Here is a 21,502-nt window from a genome sequence, read left to right as displayed (position 1 = left end):
TGGATGAGCCAAAATTTCTTCCAACTAAATATTAAGACTGAAGCCATTGTCTTTGGTCCTTCCACCGCAAAATCTGTTCCCTAGCCGTTTCCAACCCTGGCAACTGACTGAAGCTGAGCCACACCGTTCGCAACCTTGGTGTTGTGTTTGACCCCGTGATGAACTTCCGACCACATATCTGCTCCATCACAAAGACCTCCATAATATCGCCCAACTCAGATTGCCTCAAGCTCAGCTGCTGCTGAAACACTTATCCATGCCTTTGTTACCTTAGACATGACTATTCCAATGCTCCCCTGGCCAGCCTCCCATCTTCCACCCTACATAAACTTGTGCTCATCCAAAACTCTGCTGCCCTTTTCCTAACTCGCTCCAATTATCGTCCACCCATGTGCTCGCCGACTTACACTGGCTCTTGGTCTTGACAACTCAATTTTAAAAGCCTCATCCTTGTTTTCAAATCCCACCATGGCTTCCCCCCTTCCCATCTCTGTAACCTCCTCCAGCCCTACAAGCCTTCGAGTTATGAGCTCCTCCAATTCTGGCCTCTTGCGCATCCCCAATTTGAATTGGCGGCCCTGCCTTCAGCTGCCGAGCTCTGGAATTCCCTCCCTAAATCTCTCCATCTCTCTACCTCTGCTCCTTGAAACCTACCTCTTTGCCCAAGCTTTTGGTTATCTGTCCTGATATCTTCTGTGGCTCGGTGTCAAATGTTTTTAATGGAATCACTTGAGTGCCTTGTTGTTACAGTACGAGCAAATGTAATTCCACTCATGAGTTTAAAAAGTTACAGAAATTGACAGGAGGTTGTTTATCAAACCATTTGTGACTTGCAGTTCTCTCAGCAATGATCCGAGGGGCAGAGAACGGAATAAACTTCCAAGTGAAGGATTACCCGGAGGAGGAAGTGGAAACGATTCTACAACAATATTTTGAGAAGTATCTACAGGCATGATGAGTGATGTCACTGCCCACTAATTACTTCCTAAAAGAAGTGGGATTCCAGTCATATGCTGATAATGCTAACTATTGGTGCTTTGTACTCTTATATACACAAATAAAAATCTCAGCCTTTCAAATTGCAGCTCTGTGGACAGCCCTCCTGTTAGCATGTGGTTTTAAAATCATTTTTGGGGGACGTGGATGACACTGGCAAGGGTCACATTTAGTGCCCAAACTGTCAAGGAGTCTTGATAAAGTCCAATGTATACAAGAATATAAATGAAACTTATTTAAAAGTAGTTAATTTTAATGCCTTACTCAATCAAAATGTAAAATTCTGTTGGAGTCAAGTAGGACTTACTGTTACTTCTGACAGACCAGCTGTAAAAAAGAAACAACTTGCATCTATATAATGCCTTTCATGTTCTCGGGATGTCCCAAAGTACTTCACCTACAATGTGTTACTTTGAATTATCACTGTTGCGATATAGGCAAACGTGGGAGCCAATACTGGCCCAGCAAGGTTCCACAAACAACAAATAAGATAAGTGAGCAGATAATCTGCTTTGGTGCTGTTGGGCAGGACTACTGGGTGGATGCATGAAATGTAAGAGGTGACATGTGTTTGTGAGACATGAAGAAACCACATCTTAAGAAATGCAACAGATTTTTATTGCCCTATTGGAGAGCACAAAGGTGAGGATGAAATGTTTGAGGTACAGCAGTGCGGTTATGATACTGGACCAGCAGTCCAGAGGTCCAACCAGACCATGACAAGTTGGGAAATTAAATTCAATGTAAGGCACTCAAATGACCACAAAAGCTGCTGGATTGTGGTGAACATCAATATGCCAAACAGTCAAGACAAACAGATGATATCCTTCACTGCTCGGTACCTGTTTTCTAGTAGTTCACTATGCTTACATCTTCATTGCTCACAATGCTCTGTTGGTCTAGAATCACTCAACACATCAATAACCTATCATTGAGAAACTTCGCTAAAACCTTCAAGACAAGAAAAACACGAATGATGCAAATGTGAAGTTGTAAAAACAAAAGCTGGGAGATTCAGCAGGTCCATCACCAAAGTTAACATTTCAGGTGGGATCCTTCATCGGAAATATTACCATCTTTCTCCTTCAGATATACACTTCCAGTAACACATTCTGTACTTTATATAGCAGCCATAATATAGTTAAACATCCCGAGGGAGTGGATCAGACACTGAGCATGAAGTGGGAAAGGTATTGCGAGGTGACTGAAGGTGCAATGGAGAAGTTGAGAGAGATGCCAAGGCAAAGGGACTTGGGAAGAGAATCAAAACGTGTAACGAGACAGTAGGAATGATTTGATACCAATGATGGAGTAAAGGGATGGCGGTGGCACAGTAATCTGGATTCAGAAGAGCGAGCTGGCATCTAAGGCTGGAGGAGCTTGCAGAGGTAGGTGGAGTAAGGCCTTGGAAGAATTTGTAAACAAATGAGGATTTTGAAATCAATATACTGCGTGCGGGGAGAATGTGGAAGTTGGAGGAGATAGAGTGGGATTTAGTTTGGGATAGAATGTGGGCAGCAAGTTCCTGGATGAGTTGGAGTTTGTTTTGGTTAGAGCGTGGGTGCTATCCAGGAAAGTGCTGAAAAAGTTAAAACTGGAGGTGATAAAGGGAGATGGGTACTTTAGTGGCAATGGAGGTGAGGTAGTGACAGAACTGGGTGATATTTCAGAGGTTTTGGGGATGGACTGAAAGTCAGACCTTTAACAGAAAGTTAGGTCAGGGTTAAACAGGTTTTTAAACACAGCTCCTTCAAATTTTACAACAAAAATTCTGATTTTATTAGGTTAAGCAAAAAACCCATCGGAAGGGGAGGAAACACAAACCCAATTCTATACTTTAGAAGAAAGTGTTTTATTTTCATAACTTGCATAACTGGTATTTGTCAGAAAGATAGAACATTATATGTGAACAATAGAAGCTTTCAGCTAAGTGGAGGCTTCGCTGCCCTTTGTTCCTTTGTTTTGCTGAATACAGCGTACATCTCCCAGAACCAACTCAGTAGCCGTTTAATCAGCGACTCCAGGGTGTGAGATGTTAAATTAAATATATTTAACAAAATAAAAGAAAAAAGACATCCTCAGAATTTCCCCTTAGTTGTGTTTTTTTGAAAACCTGAACACCAAAAAAACCTTTTTAAAATAGGAAAAGAGAAGCCAGTTGACCAGAAGTGGCACAACAAAAAGAAAATCAAAAGTTGTGTGTTCAGCACGCACTAGGATATTTTCATCTGACTACTGTGAGCTACATTTCATTTTTTTTTTTAAATTGTCCACTTATTCAGAATATATATATATAAAAAATCTCAACTCTCTTTAGTCATAAACAACGTCGTCTTCCAGATAAAAGAAATCTCTCTCTAGGTTCTCTGATTCATCATCTGAAAAATCATCTTCATCAATATCTTCATCTTCATCATACGTGTCGTGCCACTCGGGGACATACTCATCATCATCATCATATTCCCCATCCTCGTCCTCAGTTTGACTGCCCGACTTCACTCTGCACAGTAAACAGAAGGAGTTACTATTTTATACGTAGCATGCCCCGCACTGTATAGCAAGACAGCTAATGGAGATGAAGGACACATTCCTTAGCTCCTCAGAGCTACTTTTTCTTATTTCAAGGATAATAACTCAGTCCAATTAACTGCACAATATTTCTTTGAGGAGAATGTTTACAGCACAAAAATTCACACCTCATTACTCTGCCTCCAGTTGCACTGGGACCAATTAAGAATACATTATACCATTAAAAAAAAATATTGAAAATATAATATGAATAGCAGCAAACTGTTGGTGAATATCAGTTGGTACATCTTTACGGTAATCAGTAGAATGTTACAAAAACCCATGGAACACAATTTATATTCCACCAGTAAAGCTGACAATAAATCATGAGTCAGTTACCAGATGGTAAATGAATTAAGCTCCAACTATAAATGCTTATTTCTAATAATTTTACAGGCCTAGTATGGTGTGTGCTGCTAAATTTGTGAAGTTTTTCAGTAAAACATGAATAAAATGACAGCCAATTGTGGTCACCATCTTACTTGCTTTATTTGTGGATTCAAGTCCCACTCCAGAGACTTGAGCACAAAATCTAGGCTGATACTCTCAGAGGTGCTGCCTTTGAAGACGACCAAGGGAGTTCTCGCCGGTGTGCTGGCCAATATTTATATCTCAAACAACATCACTAAAAAAACAGATGATTGGGAACGGTAGCATAGTGGTTATGTTACTGGACTAGTAATCCAGAGGCATGGAGTAATGATCCTGAGGATGAGTTCAAATCCCACCACGGCAGCCTGGGAATTTAAATTCAGTTAATTAAATCTGGAATAAAAAGCATCGAAAGGAGCACGGAAGACGGCCATTCGGCCCATCGAGCCCATGCTGGCCCCCTGCAAGAGCACTTCAGCTAGTCCTATTCACACGCAGCCCTGCAAAAAGGGGCTTATCCAACTCTCTTTTGAAAACAGTGTGTGAGTCTGCCTCCATCACCCTTTCAGGCAGTGCATTCCAGATCCTAGTCACTCGCTGCGTAAAAAAGTTTTTCCTCATGTCGCCTTTGGTTCTTTTGCCAGTCACCTTAAATCTGTGTACTCTGGTTTTCGACCCTTCTGCCAATGGGAACAGTTTCTACTCTGTCCAGACCACTCATGATTTTGAACACCTCTATCAAATCTCTCAATTGTCTCTGCTCCAGTCTATCCATGTAACTGAAGTCCCTCATTCCTGGAATCATTCTCATAAATCTTTTCTGAACCCTCTCCAAGGCCTTCACATCCTTCCTAAAGTGCGGTGCCCAGAATTGGACACAATACTCCAGTTGAGGCTGAACCAGTATTTTATACAGGTTCATCATAATTTCCACGCTTTTGTACTCTCTGCCCCTATTCATGAAGCCCAGGATCCATAAGCTTTTTTTAAAAAATTGCTTTCTCAAACTGCCCTGCCACCTTCAACAATTTGTGCACATATACCCCCAGGTCTCTCTGTTCATGCACTACCTTTAGGATTGTACCGTTTAGTTTATATTTTCTCTCGTCATTCTACCAAAATGTATCACTGCACATTTTTCTGCATTAAATTTAATCTGCCACGTGTCCGCCCATTCCTCCAGCCTGTCTATGTCATCTTGAAGTCTCACTATCCTCCCAAGTTTTGTGTCATCTGCAAATGTTAAAATTGTGCCCTTTACACCACATCCAAGTCATTAATATCGATCAAGAAAAGCAGTGGTCCTAGTACCGACCCTTGGTATACCTTCCTCCAGTCTGAAAAACAACCACCACTCTCTGCTTCCTGTCACTTAGCCAATTTTGTATCCGTGCTGCCACTGTCCCTTTTATTCCATGGGTTTCAACTTTGCTGGCAAGCCTATTATGTGACACTTTGTCAAGGGCGTTTGGCCTTTTGGAAATCCATGTACACCACGTCAACTGCATTGCCCTCATCAACCCTCTCTGGTACCTCATCAAAAAACTTGATCAAGTTGGTTAAACATGATTTGCCTTTAACAAATCCGTGCTGGCTTTCCTTAATTAATCCACACCTATCTTAATGACTTAATTTTGTCCCGTATCAGTTTCTAAAAGCTTCCCCACTACCGAGGTTAAACTGACTGGCCTGTAGTTGCTGGGTTTATCCTTACAGCCTTTTTTAAACAATGACGCAAGATTTGTAATTTTCCATTCCTCTGAGACCACCCATGGAGGATTGGAATATTATGTCCATTACCTCCACGATTTCCACCCTCAATTCCCTCAACATCTTAGGATGCATCCCAACAGCTCCCAGTGATTTATCTACTTTAAGTACAGCCAGCCTTTCTAATAACTCTTCTTTATCAAATTTTATCCCATCAAGTGTCACCACCACCTCCTCCTTCACTATGTCTATGGCAGCATCCTCCTCCTTGGTGAAGACAGATGCAAAATACTCATTTAGTACCTCAGCCATACCCTTTGCCCCCAAGCATAGATCTCCTTTTTGATCCCTGATCGGCTCCACCCCTCCGACTACCTGTTTACTATTTATATGCCTATAGAAGATTTTTGGATGATCTTTTATGTTAGCTGCCGTTCTATTCTCATACCCTCTCTATGCCCCTCTTATTTTCTTTTTCACTTCTCTGGCCTTTCTGTATATAGCCTGATTCTCAGATGTATTTGCAACCTGACATGTGTCATACATGCTCCTTTTCTGCTTCATCTTACTCTCTACCTCTTTCATCATCCAGGGACCTCTGACTTTAGTTGCCCTACCTTTCCCCCTCGTGGGAATGTACCTCGACTGTACCTGAACTATTTCCTCTTTAAAGGCAGCCCATTGTTCCTCTACAGTTTGCCCGTCAATCTTTGATTCCAGTTTACCCCGGTCAGATCCGTTCTCATCCCTCTGAAATTGCCCCCCCCTCCCCCCACTCCCCCTCCCCCTCAGCCCCCTGACCTTAGTTTAACATTTTCACTCTAGATTGCGTCCTGTCCTTTTCCATAGCTATATTTCCTGAACATCTTATAACCAGGAATATTTAATACCCAATCCTGCCCTTTTTAGAGCCAGGTCTCATGTGGCTATTTGTGCCTGCAGCTCTCTTAGCTTGTTTACACTTCGTGTGTTCACATACATACACTGCAACCCTATCTTAGGCCATCCTGTATTCTCTCTTAGTTTGACGCTCACAATCCTTTGAGCACTTTAGCAATCCTTTCTAATGTTACATCCTGGTGCCCATCCCCCTGTCAAATTATTTTAAACCCTCCCCAACAGTACGAGCAAACAACCTGCGAGGATAAAGGTCCAGCTCTGTTGAGGTGTAACCCGTCCGGCTTGTACAGGTCCCACCTCCCCCAGAACCGGTCCCAATGTCCCAGGAATCTGAAGCCCTCCCTCCTGCACCATCTCTCCAGCCACACATTCATCTGCTCTATCCTCCTATTTCTACACTCACTAGCTCGTGGCACCGGGAGTAATCCGGAGATTACTACCTTCGAGGTCCTGCTTTTTAATCGCCTTCCTAGCTCCCTAAAATCTGCCTGTAGGACCTCATCCCTCTTTCTACCTATGTCACTGGTACCGATATGGACCATGACCTTTGGCTGTTTACACTCCGCCCTCAGAATATTCTGCAGCCGCTCAGAGACATCCTTATCCCTGGCACCAGGGTGGCCATTCTGGAGTCACGTTGGCCTCGGAAACCTCTGTCTGCTCCCCTAACTATCGAATCCCCTACCACTATTGCTGTCCCCCTCTTCTTCCTCTCTCCCTCCCCCCGCACAGCTGAGCCACCCATGGTGCCATGGACTGGACTCTGGCTGTACTCCCCAGAGGAACCATCGCTCTCACCAGTACTCAGAACAGAATACTGGTTGGAGAGCGAGATGCACTCGGGACTCCTGCCCTACCTGCCTGGTCCTCCTCGTGTGTCTGGCCGTCACCCATTTCCTCTCTGCCTGCACGCTCTTAAGCTTCGGGGTGACCACCTCCTGAAACGTGCTGTTACGAAGTTCTCAGCCTCACGGATGCACCAGTGACTCCAGCTGCTGCTCAAGCTCCGAAACTCGGAGCTCGAGCTGCTCCAGCTGACAACACTTGCTGCACAGGTTGTCTAGGACACGGTAAACGTTCCCACATGGTACAGGATGCGCACTCTGCGGGACTGACCTGCCTTGCCATGCCTCTATTTTAATAGACTAAGAACTAACTTAGAAGAAATAAACTTGAAACTTAAAAAAACACTCACCAGCTACTCACCAATCCGCTCCTTCCCTTGTGCTGACTTCACTTTAGGTTTTTTTACTCTGACTTCACTCTTCCAAATTCTAACTGTTTTGAGTTGCTCCTTTATCCCAGCTCCCTCACAGGTCTGCTGCCTCTACTCGTGCCTGCCGTGCTCCTTTACCCCAGATGATGACCATGAAACTATCGGATTGTTGTAAAAACCCATCTGGTTCACTAATGTCCTTTAGGGAAGGACATCTGCTGTGCTTACCTGGTCTGGCCTGTGTGTGACTCCAGACCCACAACAATCTGGTTGACTCTTAACTGCCCTCTGAAATGGCCCAGCAAGCCACTCAGTTGTACACAACCTACAAAAAAAACGGACAGACTACCCAGCATTGAGCTTGACACCGGCTTCGGACATGACAAAGGCACACCCAGCGACCCTACAAAGTCCTCCCCACTAACATCTAGGGACTTGTGTCAAAATTGGGAGAGCCGTCCCACAGACTAGACAAGCAACAGTCTGACATAGTTATGCTCACAGAATCATACCTGTCGGCCAATGTTCCAGACTCCTCCATCACTATCCCTGGATAGGTCCTGTCCCACCAGCAGGACAGATCCACCAGGGGTGGCAGCACAATGGTATACAGTCGGTAGGGAGTGGCCCTGAGAGTCCTCAACATTGACTCCGGACCCCATGAAGTCTCGTGGCTTCAGGTCAAACATGGGCAAGGAAACCTCCTGCTGATTACCACCTACCGCCCTCCCACAGCTGATCAATCAGTACTCCTCCATTTTGAACACCCCTTGGAAGAAGCACTGAGGGAAGCAAGGGCACAGAATGCATTCTGGGTGGGGAACTTCAATGTTCATCACCAAGAGTGGCTCGATAGCACCACTACTGGCCGAGTCCTGAAGGACATAGCTGTCAGACTGGGCCTGCGTCAGATGGTGAGAGAACCAACACGAGAGAAAAATCTACTTGACCTTGTCCTCACCAATCTACCTGTCGCAGATGCATCTGTCCATCACAGCATTGGTGGCAGTGACCACCGCACAGTCCTTGTGGAGACTAAATCTCGTTTTCACGGAGGACACCCACCATCGTGTTTTGTGTGGCACTGCCACCGTGCTAAATGGGATAGATTCAGCACAGATCTACAGCTCAAAACTGGGCCTCTACAAGCGTTATGGGTCATCAGCAGCAGCAGAATTGCATTCCACCACAATCTGTATCCTCACGGCCTCACTCTACCATTACCATCAGGCCAAGGGACCAACCCTGGTTCAATTGTGTTGGGGAAATTGATGGGATTTAAGGCTGATAAATCCCCAGGGTCTGATGGTCTGCATCCCAGAGTACTTAAGGAGGTGGCCTTGGAAATAGCGAATGCATTGAGTCATTTTCCAACATTCCATTGACTCGGGATCAGTTCCTATGGAGTGGAGGATAGTCAGTGTAACCCCACTTTTTAAAAAAGGAGGGAGAGAGAAAACAGGGAATTATAGACCGGTCAGCCTGACATCGGTAGTGGGTAAAATGATGGAATCAATTAATAAGGATGTCATAGCAGCGCATTTGGAAAGAGGTGATATGATAGGTCCAAGTCAGCATGGATTTGTGAAAGGGAAATCATCCTTGACAAATCTGGAATTTTTTGAGAATATTTCCAGTAGAGTGGACAAGGGAGAACCAGTTGATGTGGTGTATTTGGACTTTCAGAAGGCTTTCGACAAGGTCCCACACAAGAGATTAATGTGCAAAGTTAAAGCACATGGGATTGGGGGTAGTGTGCTGACGTGGATTGAGAACTGGTTGGAAGTAAAGAGTAGGAGTAAATGGGTACTTTTCAGAATGGCAGGCAGTGACTAGTGGGGTACCGCAAGGTTCTGTGCTGGGGCCCCAGCTGTTTACATTGTACATTAATGATTTAGACGAGGGGATTAAATGTAGTATCTCCAAATTTGCGGATGACACTAAGTTGGGTGGCAGTGTGAGCTGCGAGGAGGATGCTATGAGGCTGCAGAGCGACTTGGATAGGTTAGGTGAGTGGGCAAATGCATGGCAGATGAAGTATAATGTGGATAAATGTGAGGTTATCCACTTTGGTGGTAAAAACAGAGAGACAGACTATTATCTGAATGGTGACAGATTAGGAAAAGGGGAGGTGCAACGAGACCTGGGTGTCATGGTACATCAGTCATTGAAGGTTGGCATGCAGGTACAGCAGGCGGTTAAGAAAGCAAATGGCATGTTGGCCTTCATAGCGAGGTGATTTGAGTGCAGGGGCAGGGAGGTGTTACTGCAGTTGTACAGAGTCTTGGTGAGGCCACACCTGGAGTATTGTGTACAGTTTTGGTCTCCTAACTTGAGGAAGGACATTCTTGCTATTGAGGGAGTGCAGCGAAGATTCACCAGACTGATTCCCGGGATGGCGGGAGTGACATATCAAGAAAGACTGGATCAACTGGGCTTGTATTCACTGGAGTTCAGAAGAATGAGAGGGGATCTCATAGAAACGTTTAAAATTCTGACTGGTTTAGACAGGTTAGATGCAGGAAGAATGTTCCCAATGTTGGGGAAGTCCAGAACCAGGGGTCACAGTCTAAGGATAAGGGGTAAGCCATTTAGGACCGAGATGAGGAGAAACTTCTTCACGCAGAGAGTGGTGAACCTGTGGAATTCTCTACCACAGAAAGTAGTTGAGGCCAATTCACTAAATATATTCAAAAAGGGAGTTAGATGTAGTCCTTACTACTTGGGGGATCAAGGGGTATGGCGAGAAAGCAGGAATGGGGTACTGAAGTTGCATGTTCAGCCATGAACTCATTGAATGGCGGTGCAGGCTCGAAGGGCCGAATAGCCTATTCCTGCACCTATTTTCTATGTTTCTATGTCTTTAGATCTTTTTTGAGCTCTTCTTCTAATGAGGTGCACTGATAAAAACTGAAGTAATTATTTAATATTTCTGCCATTTTGCTGTCGTTACCTGAGAGTTTATCGTGCTTTGTGGCCCGTTATTTATATATCTCTATAATATTTTACTATTTCCTTTTATATTCCATGATAATTTAAATTTGTAGATTCTCTTTGCCATTCTAACCTTTGTCGTATTCCCTTTTGTCAACCTCTCCTTGGTTGTCTCTGTACTCAGTGCACGCCTTTTTCCGATTTCAATGTTCCCCATATTTCTTTATTCATCCATAGTGTGTTAGTTTGCTCATGCTCTGTAGTGGGATATATTTCCCCTAGACTCTCGATCACCGTTTTAAATGTTTCCTACTGCTGTTCTATTTCTTTGACAGTCAATCTTTCAAGTTTCTTTTCCCGAGTTCTATTCTCATCCCTTAAAATCAGCTATATTCCAATTTATTACTTTGGTCTTTGTCTTACTTATGTTCTTGTCAATCTCCACCATAAACCTTATGTTGTGATTACCATTGCCTAGATGTTTCCCTTGGATTACTTCTCTTTATCTGTTCTTGTGCATTTCCCATTACACACCCAAGCAGAGCTCCCTCTCATGTTGGGTTTTTTATATAATGAAAAGGGAGTCCCACACATACCGTTAAAATTCCATTCCCTGTATCCCTTTCACAACCCATCCTTTATCTTTTATTTCAATCCATGTGGAATCTGTTCCTGTTCTTCTGTTAGTTATGCCCCCTTTTTTCCACTGCCATTATGTTATCTTGAATTAACACCGCTATCCTCCCCCAAGTCCCACCCTTCCTTCTTCCTTATCATTTCGGATTATGTTATAGCCTGCAACATTCAGGTCTCTTGCAGGTGCTTAAATCCCTGGAGCAGAGCTTGAACCCACAACCTTCTAACCCAGAGGTGGTAGTGCTACCAGTTGACAATTTTATTTCTAAATTGATTGATTTATTACAAAATGCTGTTATGAGCAGTCTATAAAACTGAACATATCCTGCATTGAGCTGTCAAAAATGTCATCATCATAGAGAAAAGGATGATTAATCTATACAGGTTACTCAGAGAAAGCAAATGCACCATCATGCTGAATTCACTCCTTCCTCCAGTCCTTACCTTGGTCTCCACTCTCCCTCCCCTATCTGCTCTCTTCTCTGCAGCCCTACTCAGTGTTTTTGTGTGGCGATCCTATCAAAGAAAAGGAAGATTACTTGCTGTAGTAATCTTCAGGGCTTGGGTAGAGCTCGTTACCGACACGATTTGTCAGCTAATCATGTGGCAGCTCAGCAATAGCACGAGCTGTATTGGGACACTTGTGATCATGTGCTGCTGATACCTGATGAACACGACCTGATCATCACTGCATGGAAGGCACAAAGGTGTGTGTGTGTGCCTACAACTGAGTTTGGACTAGAGTAAAACCACCTGCCTTTCATCGTGTGGGTGTCACTGATCTGACTTTCATACAAACGGACAAATTCAATGGGCTCAGTCAGAATTTAATTCTTTTCAATTCTAAGCAATTTCTTCTCTCTCCCTTTAAGTGTCAGCCCTTCATTCAATTGTTTCTTAGAAAACTTGGGATTATTTTCTGCCCGTAACTGAAAACCGCAGGCCCCAGGCTGGAGCCCATGGAATTCAAGTTGTATAAAATTCTAAATGAACCAGTCAAGGAATGGTTCTACCACAACACGTCAGTACTATCCCAAGAACCGTGTGTTCCAGTTCCTGGTCGTGGGCCACGTGAGACAGAACAATCTGCTAGACCTGATTGAACAAAGATTCAAAGTTGTAGCCTCATCACTTTATCTTAAAGCCCTTGTAATAAGTTGGTTGAGTACTTAGGGCTGAAGTCATCCCACTAACAGCAGGCGATGGTAACTTTCTAAATCCAAGAGCACAAAGAGACATTGGCACAACACTTGCCCGCAGAAAGGGTAGTGTGTGCTGAACCAAACTTCATCCGCCAGAGTTAACAAGACCTCCTTAGAGATGGGAGGTATCAAAGACAAACATCTTTGTTTCACAATGAGCCCTCCCAAAGATATTTAGGTACGCGCGTGATGGGGGTGGCGTGGGGAAAGATACTTCCACGTTTGCAAAACCAAATTTGTTTTCCTTTGGGATTGACAAGCCCAACTTTAACAAATTTTTACAAAACAGGCACACAAAAGGAAAGCCATAAAATGTATTGGAAATAAAATGAGCTCGACCAGAATGAATCCCTTTCAGAATACAATGATTTCGGTTGGCAAACACAGCAATCATTCTTCATCGCACATACAACAGCCAGATGAGTCAGCACTTAATCTGTTTTTGATGGTATTGGTTGAAGGATAAATGTTAGCCAGAACAATGCTTTTCCTCCAATAGTCTCACAGGATGAACTCCCTGTTCCTCTAATAGGTTTAGTGCCAGATAGCTAACATAATACCTATATTTATGGAGGATAGAACATGTCCAGGGAACTATAAACCAGTCAGCTTTACATCGGTGGTAGGAAAAATAATGGAATCCTTACTACAGGAGAAAATAGAAGAACATCTCGAAACCAAAAACATAATATCGAATAGACAGCATGAATTTCAAAAAGGAAAGTCTTGCTTGACCAATGTCATTGAGTTTTTTGCCAAGGTAACAGAGATTAGACAATGGTAATGCAGTAGATGTAATTTATCTAGATTTTCAAAAGGCCTTCGATAAGGTACCACATAATAGACAAGTGACTATAGTCAGAGAATGCGGAGTCAGTGGACAAGCGGAAGAATGGATAGCGAGCTAGTTTCAAGACAGAAAGCAGAGAGTAGGGGTAAAGGGTAGCTATTCACAGTGGTAGAAGGTGGGTAGTGGTGTTCCACAAGGATCAGTGCTGGGACCACGGTTCACAATTTATATTGATTGAGACTTTGGAATCAAAAACACAATTTCTAAATTTGCGGACGACACCAAATTGGGGGCATAGTCAATACTGAGGAGGACTGCCACAAATTACAGGAGAACATTTATAAACTTGCAGAGTTGGCAAATGAAGTTCAACACAGTTAAGTGTAAGGGACAACATTTTGGAAGGAAGAATAGGGAGGTCACTTATTACTTGGAGGGTGTGAGTCTAGGTGGGGTAGAGTAATAACAAAGGGATCTCTGAGTACAAATACACAAATAACCAAAAATAATGACAGAGATTAGCAGGCCATAAAAAAGCAAGCCAAGCATTCGGGTTTATTTCTAGAGGGATGGAATTGAAAAGTAGAGAAGTTACACTAAACCTATATCGAACCTTGGTTAGACCACATTTCGAGTACTGCGTATAATTCTGGTCGCCATATTATAAAAAGGATATAGAGGCACTGGAGAGGGTGCAGAGAAGATTTACAAGGATGATACAAGAAATAACAGAGTAAAATATCAGGAAAGGATGAACAGGCTGGGTCTCTTTTCTCTTGGAAAAAAAAGAGGGGTGAGGTCTTTAAAATGATGAAAAGTTTTGATAGAGTAGATACAGAGAATGTGTTTCCACTTGTGGGGAAGAGCATGATTAGAGGCCATAAATATAAGATAGTCACCAAGAAATCCAACAGGGAATTCAAAAGAAACTTCTTTACCCAAAGAGTGGAATGTGGAACAGGGAGTGGTTAAGGCTGGGGGAGAAGGGAATAGAGGGTCTATTTCTCAGTGTTTCCCCATAACACCATGGTCTATTCCCCCCCTGCCCATAACACCATGGTCTATTCCCCCCCTACCCATAACACCATGGTCTATTCCCCCCCCGCCCATAACACCATGGTCTATTCCCCCCTGCCCATAACACCATGGTCTATTCCCCCCCCTGCCCATAACACAATGGTCTATTCCCCCCCTGCCCATAACACCATGGTCTATTCCCCCCTGCCCATAACACCATGGTCTATTCCCCCCCTGCCCATAACACCATGGTCTCTTCCCCCCCCTGCCCATAACACCACAGTCTATTTCTCAGTGTTTCCCCATAACACCATGGTCTATTTCTCAATGTTTCCCCATAACACCATGGTCTATTTCTCACTGCCCATAACACCACAGTCTATTTCTCAGTGTTTCCCCATAACACCATGGTCTATTTCTCAGTGTTTCCCCATAACACCATGGTCTAGTTCTCACTGCCCATAACACCATGGTCTATTTCTCAGTGTTTCCCCACAACACCACGGTCTATTTCTCAGTGTTTCCCCATAACACCACGGTCTATTTCTCAGTGTTTCCCCATAACACCACGGTCTATTTCTCAGTGTTTCCCCATAACACCACGGTCTATTCCCCCCTGCCCATAACACCACGGTCTATCTCTCAGTGTTTCCCCATAACACCACGGTCTATTTCTCAGTGTTTCCCCATAACACCACGGTCTATTCCCCCCTGCCCATAACACCACGGTCTATTTCTCAGTGTTTCCCCATAACACCATGGTCTATTTCTCAGTGTTACCCCAGAACACCATGGTTTTTTCTCACTCTGAGTAGTATCCCAGGATGCTCTTGGACTTACTCTTTGGTGGAATCGGATGGCACTGTGTTTGAAAGGTCTGTGGATTGAACTTCATTCTGATCGACTCCCTGCTTTGGCTGAAACCCCACTCTGAAATCCTGAAATAGCAGATTTCACATCAATTATTTCATGTAAATGTCTTTGAAATACTTGCAGCACAAACAAACCCTGACAAGACTGGCATTGCAATGAGCGATCTTTAGATTTCAGACTCTCACCATCTCAGCCTTTCCTGAACTCTCCCTAATGTAACTGCATGAAGTTTCATTGTAATGGGTAATGAGTTGGAAATGCTGCTGTCGTGTCACTGGAGTAGATCATGTTCGTTCTGAACAAAAAAGATGCCAATTTGTCAGCCTTACTCTTAGGCACCTTTTAATTTCCAACCCTATTAAGATGCAACCCTTCAGGGGAACTTTTTTCCCATCTATCTTTAGATCAATTGAATTACCCTTTATAAAAGTACAGCCTTTCTCCTACTCTGAATATGTTGATTTATGCCAGGGTAGTGCCCCTTCGACACATTAGCTCTCAAGTACCACCCTCAACTGGTCATTCTTTGTGAGTGAGCCGAGGCAGTGTGTGTTGTCAGAATATTCATCTGTGAGAGATATCGCGACCTCGCCCCACCCTACACACACTTTCCAGCAAATTACTGGACAGTGATCAGCAGGGGAACACTGGGCACCATTTATCCCCTTGCACAGCCTGTGTGGCATCTCACCCTCCCTGTACAACTGACTGGCAGCATCTGTTCAGATTTCAAAAGCAGTGTGTTTGGTACAAACAGAACTCAGCTCGAAGCGCAGTGGCTTGTGAAAAGAAAAATATACTTGCATTTCTAGAGCGCCTTTCTCAACCACCGGACTCCCCAAAGTGCTTTACAGCCAATTAATTATTTTTTGAAGTGTAGTCATTGGTGTAATGTTGGAAACGCGGCAGCCAAATTGCGCACAGCAAGCTCCCACAAAACAGCAATGTGATACTGACCAGATAATCTGTTTTAGTGTTGTGAATAAGAACATAAACATAAGAAATAGGAGCAGGAGTAGGCCATTTGGCCCCTCGAGCCTGCTCCACCATTCAATAAGATCATGGCTGATCTGATCATGGACTCAGCTCCACTTCCCTGCCCACTCCCCATAACCCTTTATTCCCTTATCGTTCAAAAATCAGTCTATCTCCGCCTTAAATATATTCAATGACACAGCCTCCACAGCTCTCTGGAGCACAGAATTCCACAGATTTACAACCCTCTGAGAAGAAATTTCTCATCTCAGTTTTATACTTAGATTATGTCCCCTAGTTTTAGTTTGCCCTATGAGTGGAAATATCATAGAAACGTAGAAAATAGGTGCAGGAGTAGGCCATTTGGCCCTTCGAGCCTGCACCACCATTCAATAAGAAATCATGGCTGATCATTCCCTCAGTACCCCTTTCCTGCTCTCTCTCCATACCCCTTGATCCCTTTAGCCGTAAGGGCCATATCTAACACCCTCTTGAATATATCCAATGAACTGGCATCAACAACTCTCTGCGGCAGGGAATTCCACAGGTTAACAACTCTCTGAGTGAAGAAGTTTCTCCTCATCTCAGTCCTAAATGGCTTACTCCTTATCCTAAGACTGTGTCCCCTGGTTCTGGACTTCCCAAACATCGTGAACATTCTACCCGCATCTAACCTGTCCAGTCCCGTCAGAATCTTGTATGTTTTTATGAGATCCCCTCTCATCCTTCTAAACTCCAATGTATAATGGCCTGATTGATCCAGTCTCTCCTCGTATGACAGTCCGGCCATCCCGGGAATCAGTCTGGTGAACCTTCGCTGCACTCCCTCAATAGCAAGAACATCCTTCCTCAGATTCGGAGACCAAAACTGAATACAATATTCCAGGTGAGGTCTCACTAAGGCCCTGTACAACTGCAGTAAGAACTCCCTACTCCTATACTCAAATCCCCTAGCTATGAAGGCCAACATACCATTTGCCTTCTTTACCGCCTGCTGTACCTGCATGCCAACTTTCAATGACTGATGAACCATGACACCCAGGTCTCGTTGCACCTCCCCTTTTCCTAATCTGCCACCATTCAGATAATATTCTGCCTTCGTGTTTTTGCCCCCAAAGTGGATAACCTCACATTTATCCACATTATACTGCATCTGCCATGCATTTGCCCACTCACCTAACTTGTCCAAGTCACCCTGCAGCCTCTTAGCATCCTCCTCACAGCTCACACCGCCACCCAGCTTAGTGTCAACTGCAAACTTGGAGATATTACATTCAATTCCTTCATCCAAATCATTAATATATATTGTAAAGTGCTGGGGTCCCAGCACTGAGCCCTGCGGCACTCCACTGGTCACTGCCTGCCATTCTGAAAAGGACCCGTTTATCCCGACTCTCTGCTTCCTGTCTGCCAACCAGTTCTCTATCCATGTCAGTATATTATCCCCAATACCATGTGCTTTGATTTTGCACACCAATCTCGTGGTATTTTGAAAGTCCAAATACACCACATCCACTGGTGCTCCCTTGTCCACTCCACTGGTTACATCCTCAAAAAATTCCAGAAGATTTGTCAAGCATGATTTCCCCTTCATAAATCCATGCTGACTTGGACCGATCCTGTCACTGCTTTCCAAATGCGCTGCTATTTCATCCTTAATAATTGATTCCAACATTTTCCCCACTACTGATGTCAGACTAACCGGTCTATAATTACCCACTTTCTCTCTCCCTCCCTTTTTAAAAAGTGGTGTTACATTAGCTACCCTCCAGTCCATAGGAACTGATCCAGAGTCGATAGACTGTTGGAAAATGATCACCAATGCATCCACTATTTCTAAGGTCACTACCTTAAGTACTCTGGGATGCAGACTATCAGGCCCCAGGGATTTATCGGCCTTCAATCCCATCAATTTCCCCAACACAATTTCCCGCCTAATAAGGATATCCTTCAGTTCCTCCTTCTCACTAGACCCTCGGTCCCCTAGTACTTTCGGAAGGTTATTTGTGTCTTCCTTCGTGAAGACAGAACCAAAGTATTTGTTTAACTGATCCGCCATTTCTTTGTTCCCCATTATAAATTCACCTGATTCTGACTGCAAGGGGCCTAACGTTTGTCTTCACTAATCTTTTTCTCTTCACATATCTATAGAATTTTTTGCAGTCAGTTTTTATGTTCCCGGCAAGCTTCTTCTCGTACTCTATTTCCCCCCTCCTAATTAAACCCTTTGTCCTCCTCTGCTGAATTCTAAATTTCTCCCAATCCTCAGGTATGCTGCTTTTTCTGGCCAATTTATATGCCTCTTCCTTGGATTTAACACTATCCTTAATTTCCCTTGTTAGCCACGGTTGAGCCACCTTCCCCGTTTTATTTTTACTCCAGACAAGGATGTACAATTGCTGAAGTTCATCCATGTGATCTTTAAATGTTTGCCATTGCCTATCCACCGTCAACCCTTTAAGTATCATTTGCCAGTCTATTCTAGCCAATTCACGCCTCAAACCATCGAAGTTACCTTTCCTTAAGTTCAGGACCCTAGTTTCTGAATTAACTGTGTCACTCTCCATCCTAATAAAGAATTCTACCATGTTATGGTCACTCTTCCCCAAGGAGTCTCGCACAACAAGATTGCTAATGAGTCCTTTCTCATTACACACCACCCAGTCTAGGATGGCCAGCTCCCTGGTTGCTTCCTCGACATTTTGGTCTAGAAAACCATCCCTAATATTCTCCAGGAAATCCTCCTCCACCGCATTGCTACCAGTTTGGTTAACCCAATCAATATGTAAATTAAAGTGGCCCATGATAACTGCTGTACCTTTATTGCATGCATCCCTTATTTCTTGTTTGATGCTGTCCCCAACCTTACTGCTACTGTTTGGTGATCTGTACACAACTCCCACTAGCATTTTCTGCCCTTGGTATTCCGCAGCACCACCCATACCGATTCCACATCATCCAAGCTAATGTCCTTCCTTACAATTGCATAAATTTCCTCTTTAACCAGCAATGCCACCCCGCCTCCTTTTCCTTTCTGTCTATCCTTCCTAAATGTTGAATACCCCTGGATGTTGAGTTCCCAGCCTTGGTCACCCTGGAGCCATGTCTCCGTGAAGCCAATTACATCATATCCATTAACTGCTATCTGCGCAGTTAATTCGTCCACCTTATTCCGAATACTCCTCGCATTGAGGCACAGAGCCTTCAGGCTTGTCTTTCTAACACACTTTGCCCCTTTAGAATTTTGCTGTAATGTGGCCTTTTTTGCTTTTTGCCTTGGGTTTCTCTGCCCTCCACTTTTACTTTTCTTCTTTCTATCTTTTGCTTCTGCCCCCATTCTACTTCCCTCTGTCTCCCTGCATAGGTTCCCATCCCCCTGCCGTATTAGTTTAACTCCTCCCCAACAACACTAGCAAACACTCCCCCTAGGACATTGGTTCCGGTCCTGCCCAGGTGCAGACCATACGGTTTGTACTGGTCCCACCTCCCCTAGAACTGGTTCCAATGTCCCAGGAATTTGAATCCCTCCCTGCTGCACCACTCCTCAAGCCACGTATTCATCTGCGCTATCCTGCGATTCCTACTCTGACTAGCACGTGGCACTGGTAGCAATCCTGAGATTACTACTTTTGAGGTCCTACTTTTTAAATTTAGCTCCTAGCTCCCTAATTTCGTCTCGTAGGACCTCATCCCGTTTTTTACCTATATCGTTGGTACCTATATGCACCACGACAACTGGCTGTTCACCCTCCCTTTTCAGAATGCCCTGCACCCACTCCGAGACATCTTTGACCCTTGCACCAGGGAGGCAACATACCATCCTGGAGTCTCGGTTGCGGCCATAGAAACATCTATCTATTCCCCTTATAACTGAATCCCCCACTCTTTTTCCTGCCCTCCTGTGCAGCAGAGCCAGCCACGGTGCCATGAACTTGGCTGCTGCTGGTGTCCCCTGATGAATCATCCCCCTCAACAGTACCCAAAGTGGTGTATCTGTTTTACAGGGGGATGACCGCAGGGCACCCCTGTACTACCTTCCTTACACTGCTCTTCCTGTTGGTCTCCCATCCCCTATCTGGCTGTGGACCCTTTTCCTGCGGTAAGACCAACTCACTAACCGTGCTATTCACGTCATTCTCAGCATTGTGCATGCTCCAGAGTGAATCCACCCGCAGCTCCAGTGCCGCAATGCGGTCTGTCAGGAGCTGCAGCCGGATACACTTCCCGCACATGTAGTCGTCAGGGACACCGGAAGCATCGCTGGCTTCACACATAGTACAGGAGGAGCATAACATGTGTCCGAGCTCTCCTGCCATGACTTAACCCTTAGATACACTTAAATTGGCAACAACAATGCTAAATGTTAATTACTTATCCTCTCTGCATCCATCTTGTCGAGCCCCCTCATTATCTTATAAGTTTCAATAAGATCACCTCGTATTCTTTTGAACTCCAATGTGTATAGGTCCAACTACTCAACCTTTCCTCATAAGTTTTTGTGATTGGAAGGATGTTTCCAGTGGGGGTTCCGCAGGGTTCAGTACTGGGTCCCTTGTTTCTTGTGGTATATATCAACGATTTAGATTGAATATAGGTAGTATGATTCGGAAGTTTGCAGATGACACTAAAATCAGCTGTGTGGTTGATAATGAAGAGGAAAGTCATAGGCTGCAGAAGGATATCAATCTACTGGTCAAGTGGGCAGAGCAGTGGCAAATGGAATTTAATTGAGAGAAGTGTGAGGTAATGCACTTTGGGAGGGCTAATAAGGAAAGGGTATACACATTAATCTGTAGGCCACTTAATAGTGTAGATGAACAAAGGGACCTTGGAGTGCTTGTCCACAGATACCTGAAATTAGGTCAGGTGGATAAGATGGTTAAGAAGGCATACAGAATGCTTGCCTTTATTGGCCATGGCATAGAATATAAGAGCAGGGAGGTTATGCTTCAGTTGTATAATACTTTGGTTAGGCCACAGCTGGAGTAGTGTGTGCAGTTCTGGTCGCCATATTATAGGAAGGACGTGATTGCACTAGAGAAGGCGCAGAGGAGATTTACTAGGATATTGCCTGGAATGGAGAATCTTAGTTAGGAGGACAGATTGGATAGGCTGGGTTTGTTCTCATTGGAACAGGCCTCTGGGGCATGGATTTATGAAGGGGAAGTCATGTTTGACAAATTTTCTGGAGTTCCTTGAGGATGTAATGAACAGGGTAGATAAAGGGGAACCGGTGGATGTGGTGTATTTGGATTTCCAGAATGCATTTGACAAGGTTCCACATAAAAGGTTGCTGCACAAGATAAAAGTTAA

General features: G+C 44.1%; 1 protein-coding gene across 4 annotated transcripts in view; it reads right to left on the bottom strand.

Moving 5' to 3' along the window:
* Positions 1–1,592: 1,592 nt before the first annotated feature.
* Positions 1,593–21,502, bottom strand: part of LOC139267472 (cullin-9) — a 293,931-nt gene continuing 274,021 nt past the window's right edge. For 2 of the 4 annotated variants that reach the window (XM_070885833.1, XM_070885832.1), the window contains exons 39-40: positions 15,182–15,279; positions 1,593–3,496 (exon numbers count right to left, since the gene is read on the bottom strand). In XM_070885833.1, coding sequence (XP_070741934.1) covers positions 3,310–3,496; positions 15,182–15,279 — 285 coding nt within the window. In that variant the 3' untranslated portion in view covers positions 1,593–3,309. Of the gene's footprint in view, positions 3,497–11,776; positions 11,849–15,181; positions 15,280–21,502 lie in introns of all 4 variants that reach the window. The other 2 variants (XR_011593911.1, XM_070885834.1) reach the window with 2 other exon arrangements.

The sequence above is a fragment of the Pristiophorus japonicus genome, chromosome 7 (genome assembly GCF_044704955.1).
Source record: "Pristiophorus japonicus isolate sPriJap1 chromosome 7, sPriJap1.hap1, whole genome shotgun sequence".
Lineage (NCBI taxonomy): Eukaryota > Metazoa > Chordata > Chondrichthyes > Pristiophoridae > Pristiophorus > Pristiophorus japonicus.
This window is presented reverse-complemented; position numbering and strand designations above follow the sequence as displayed.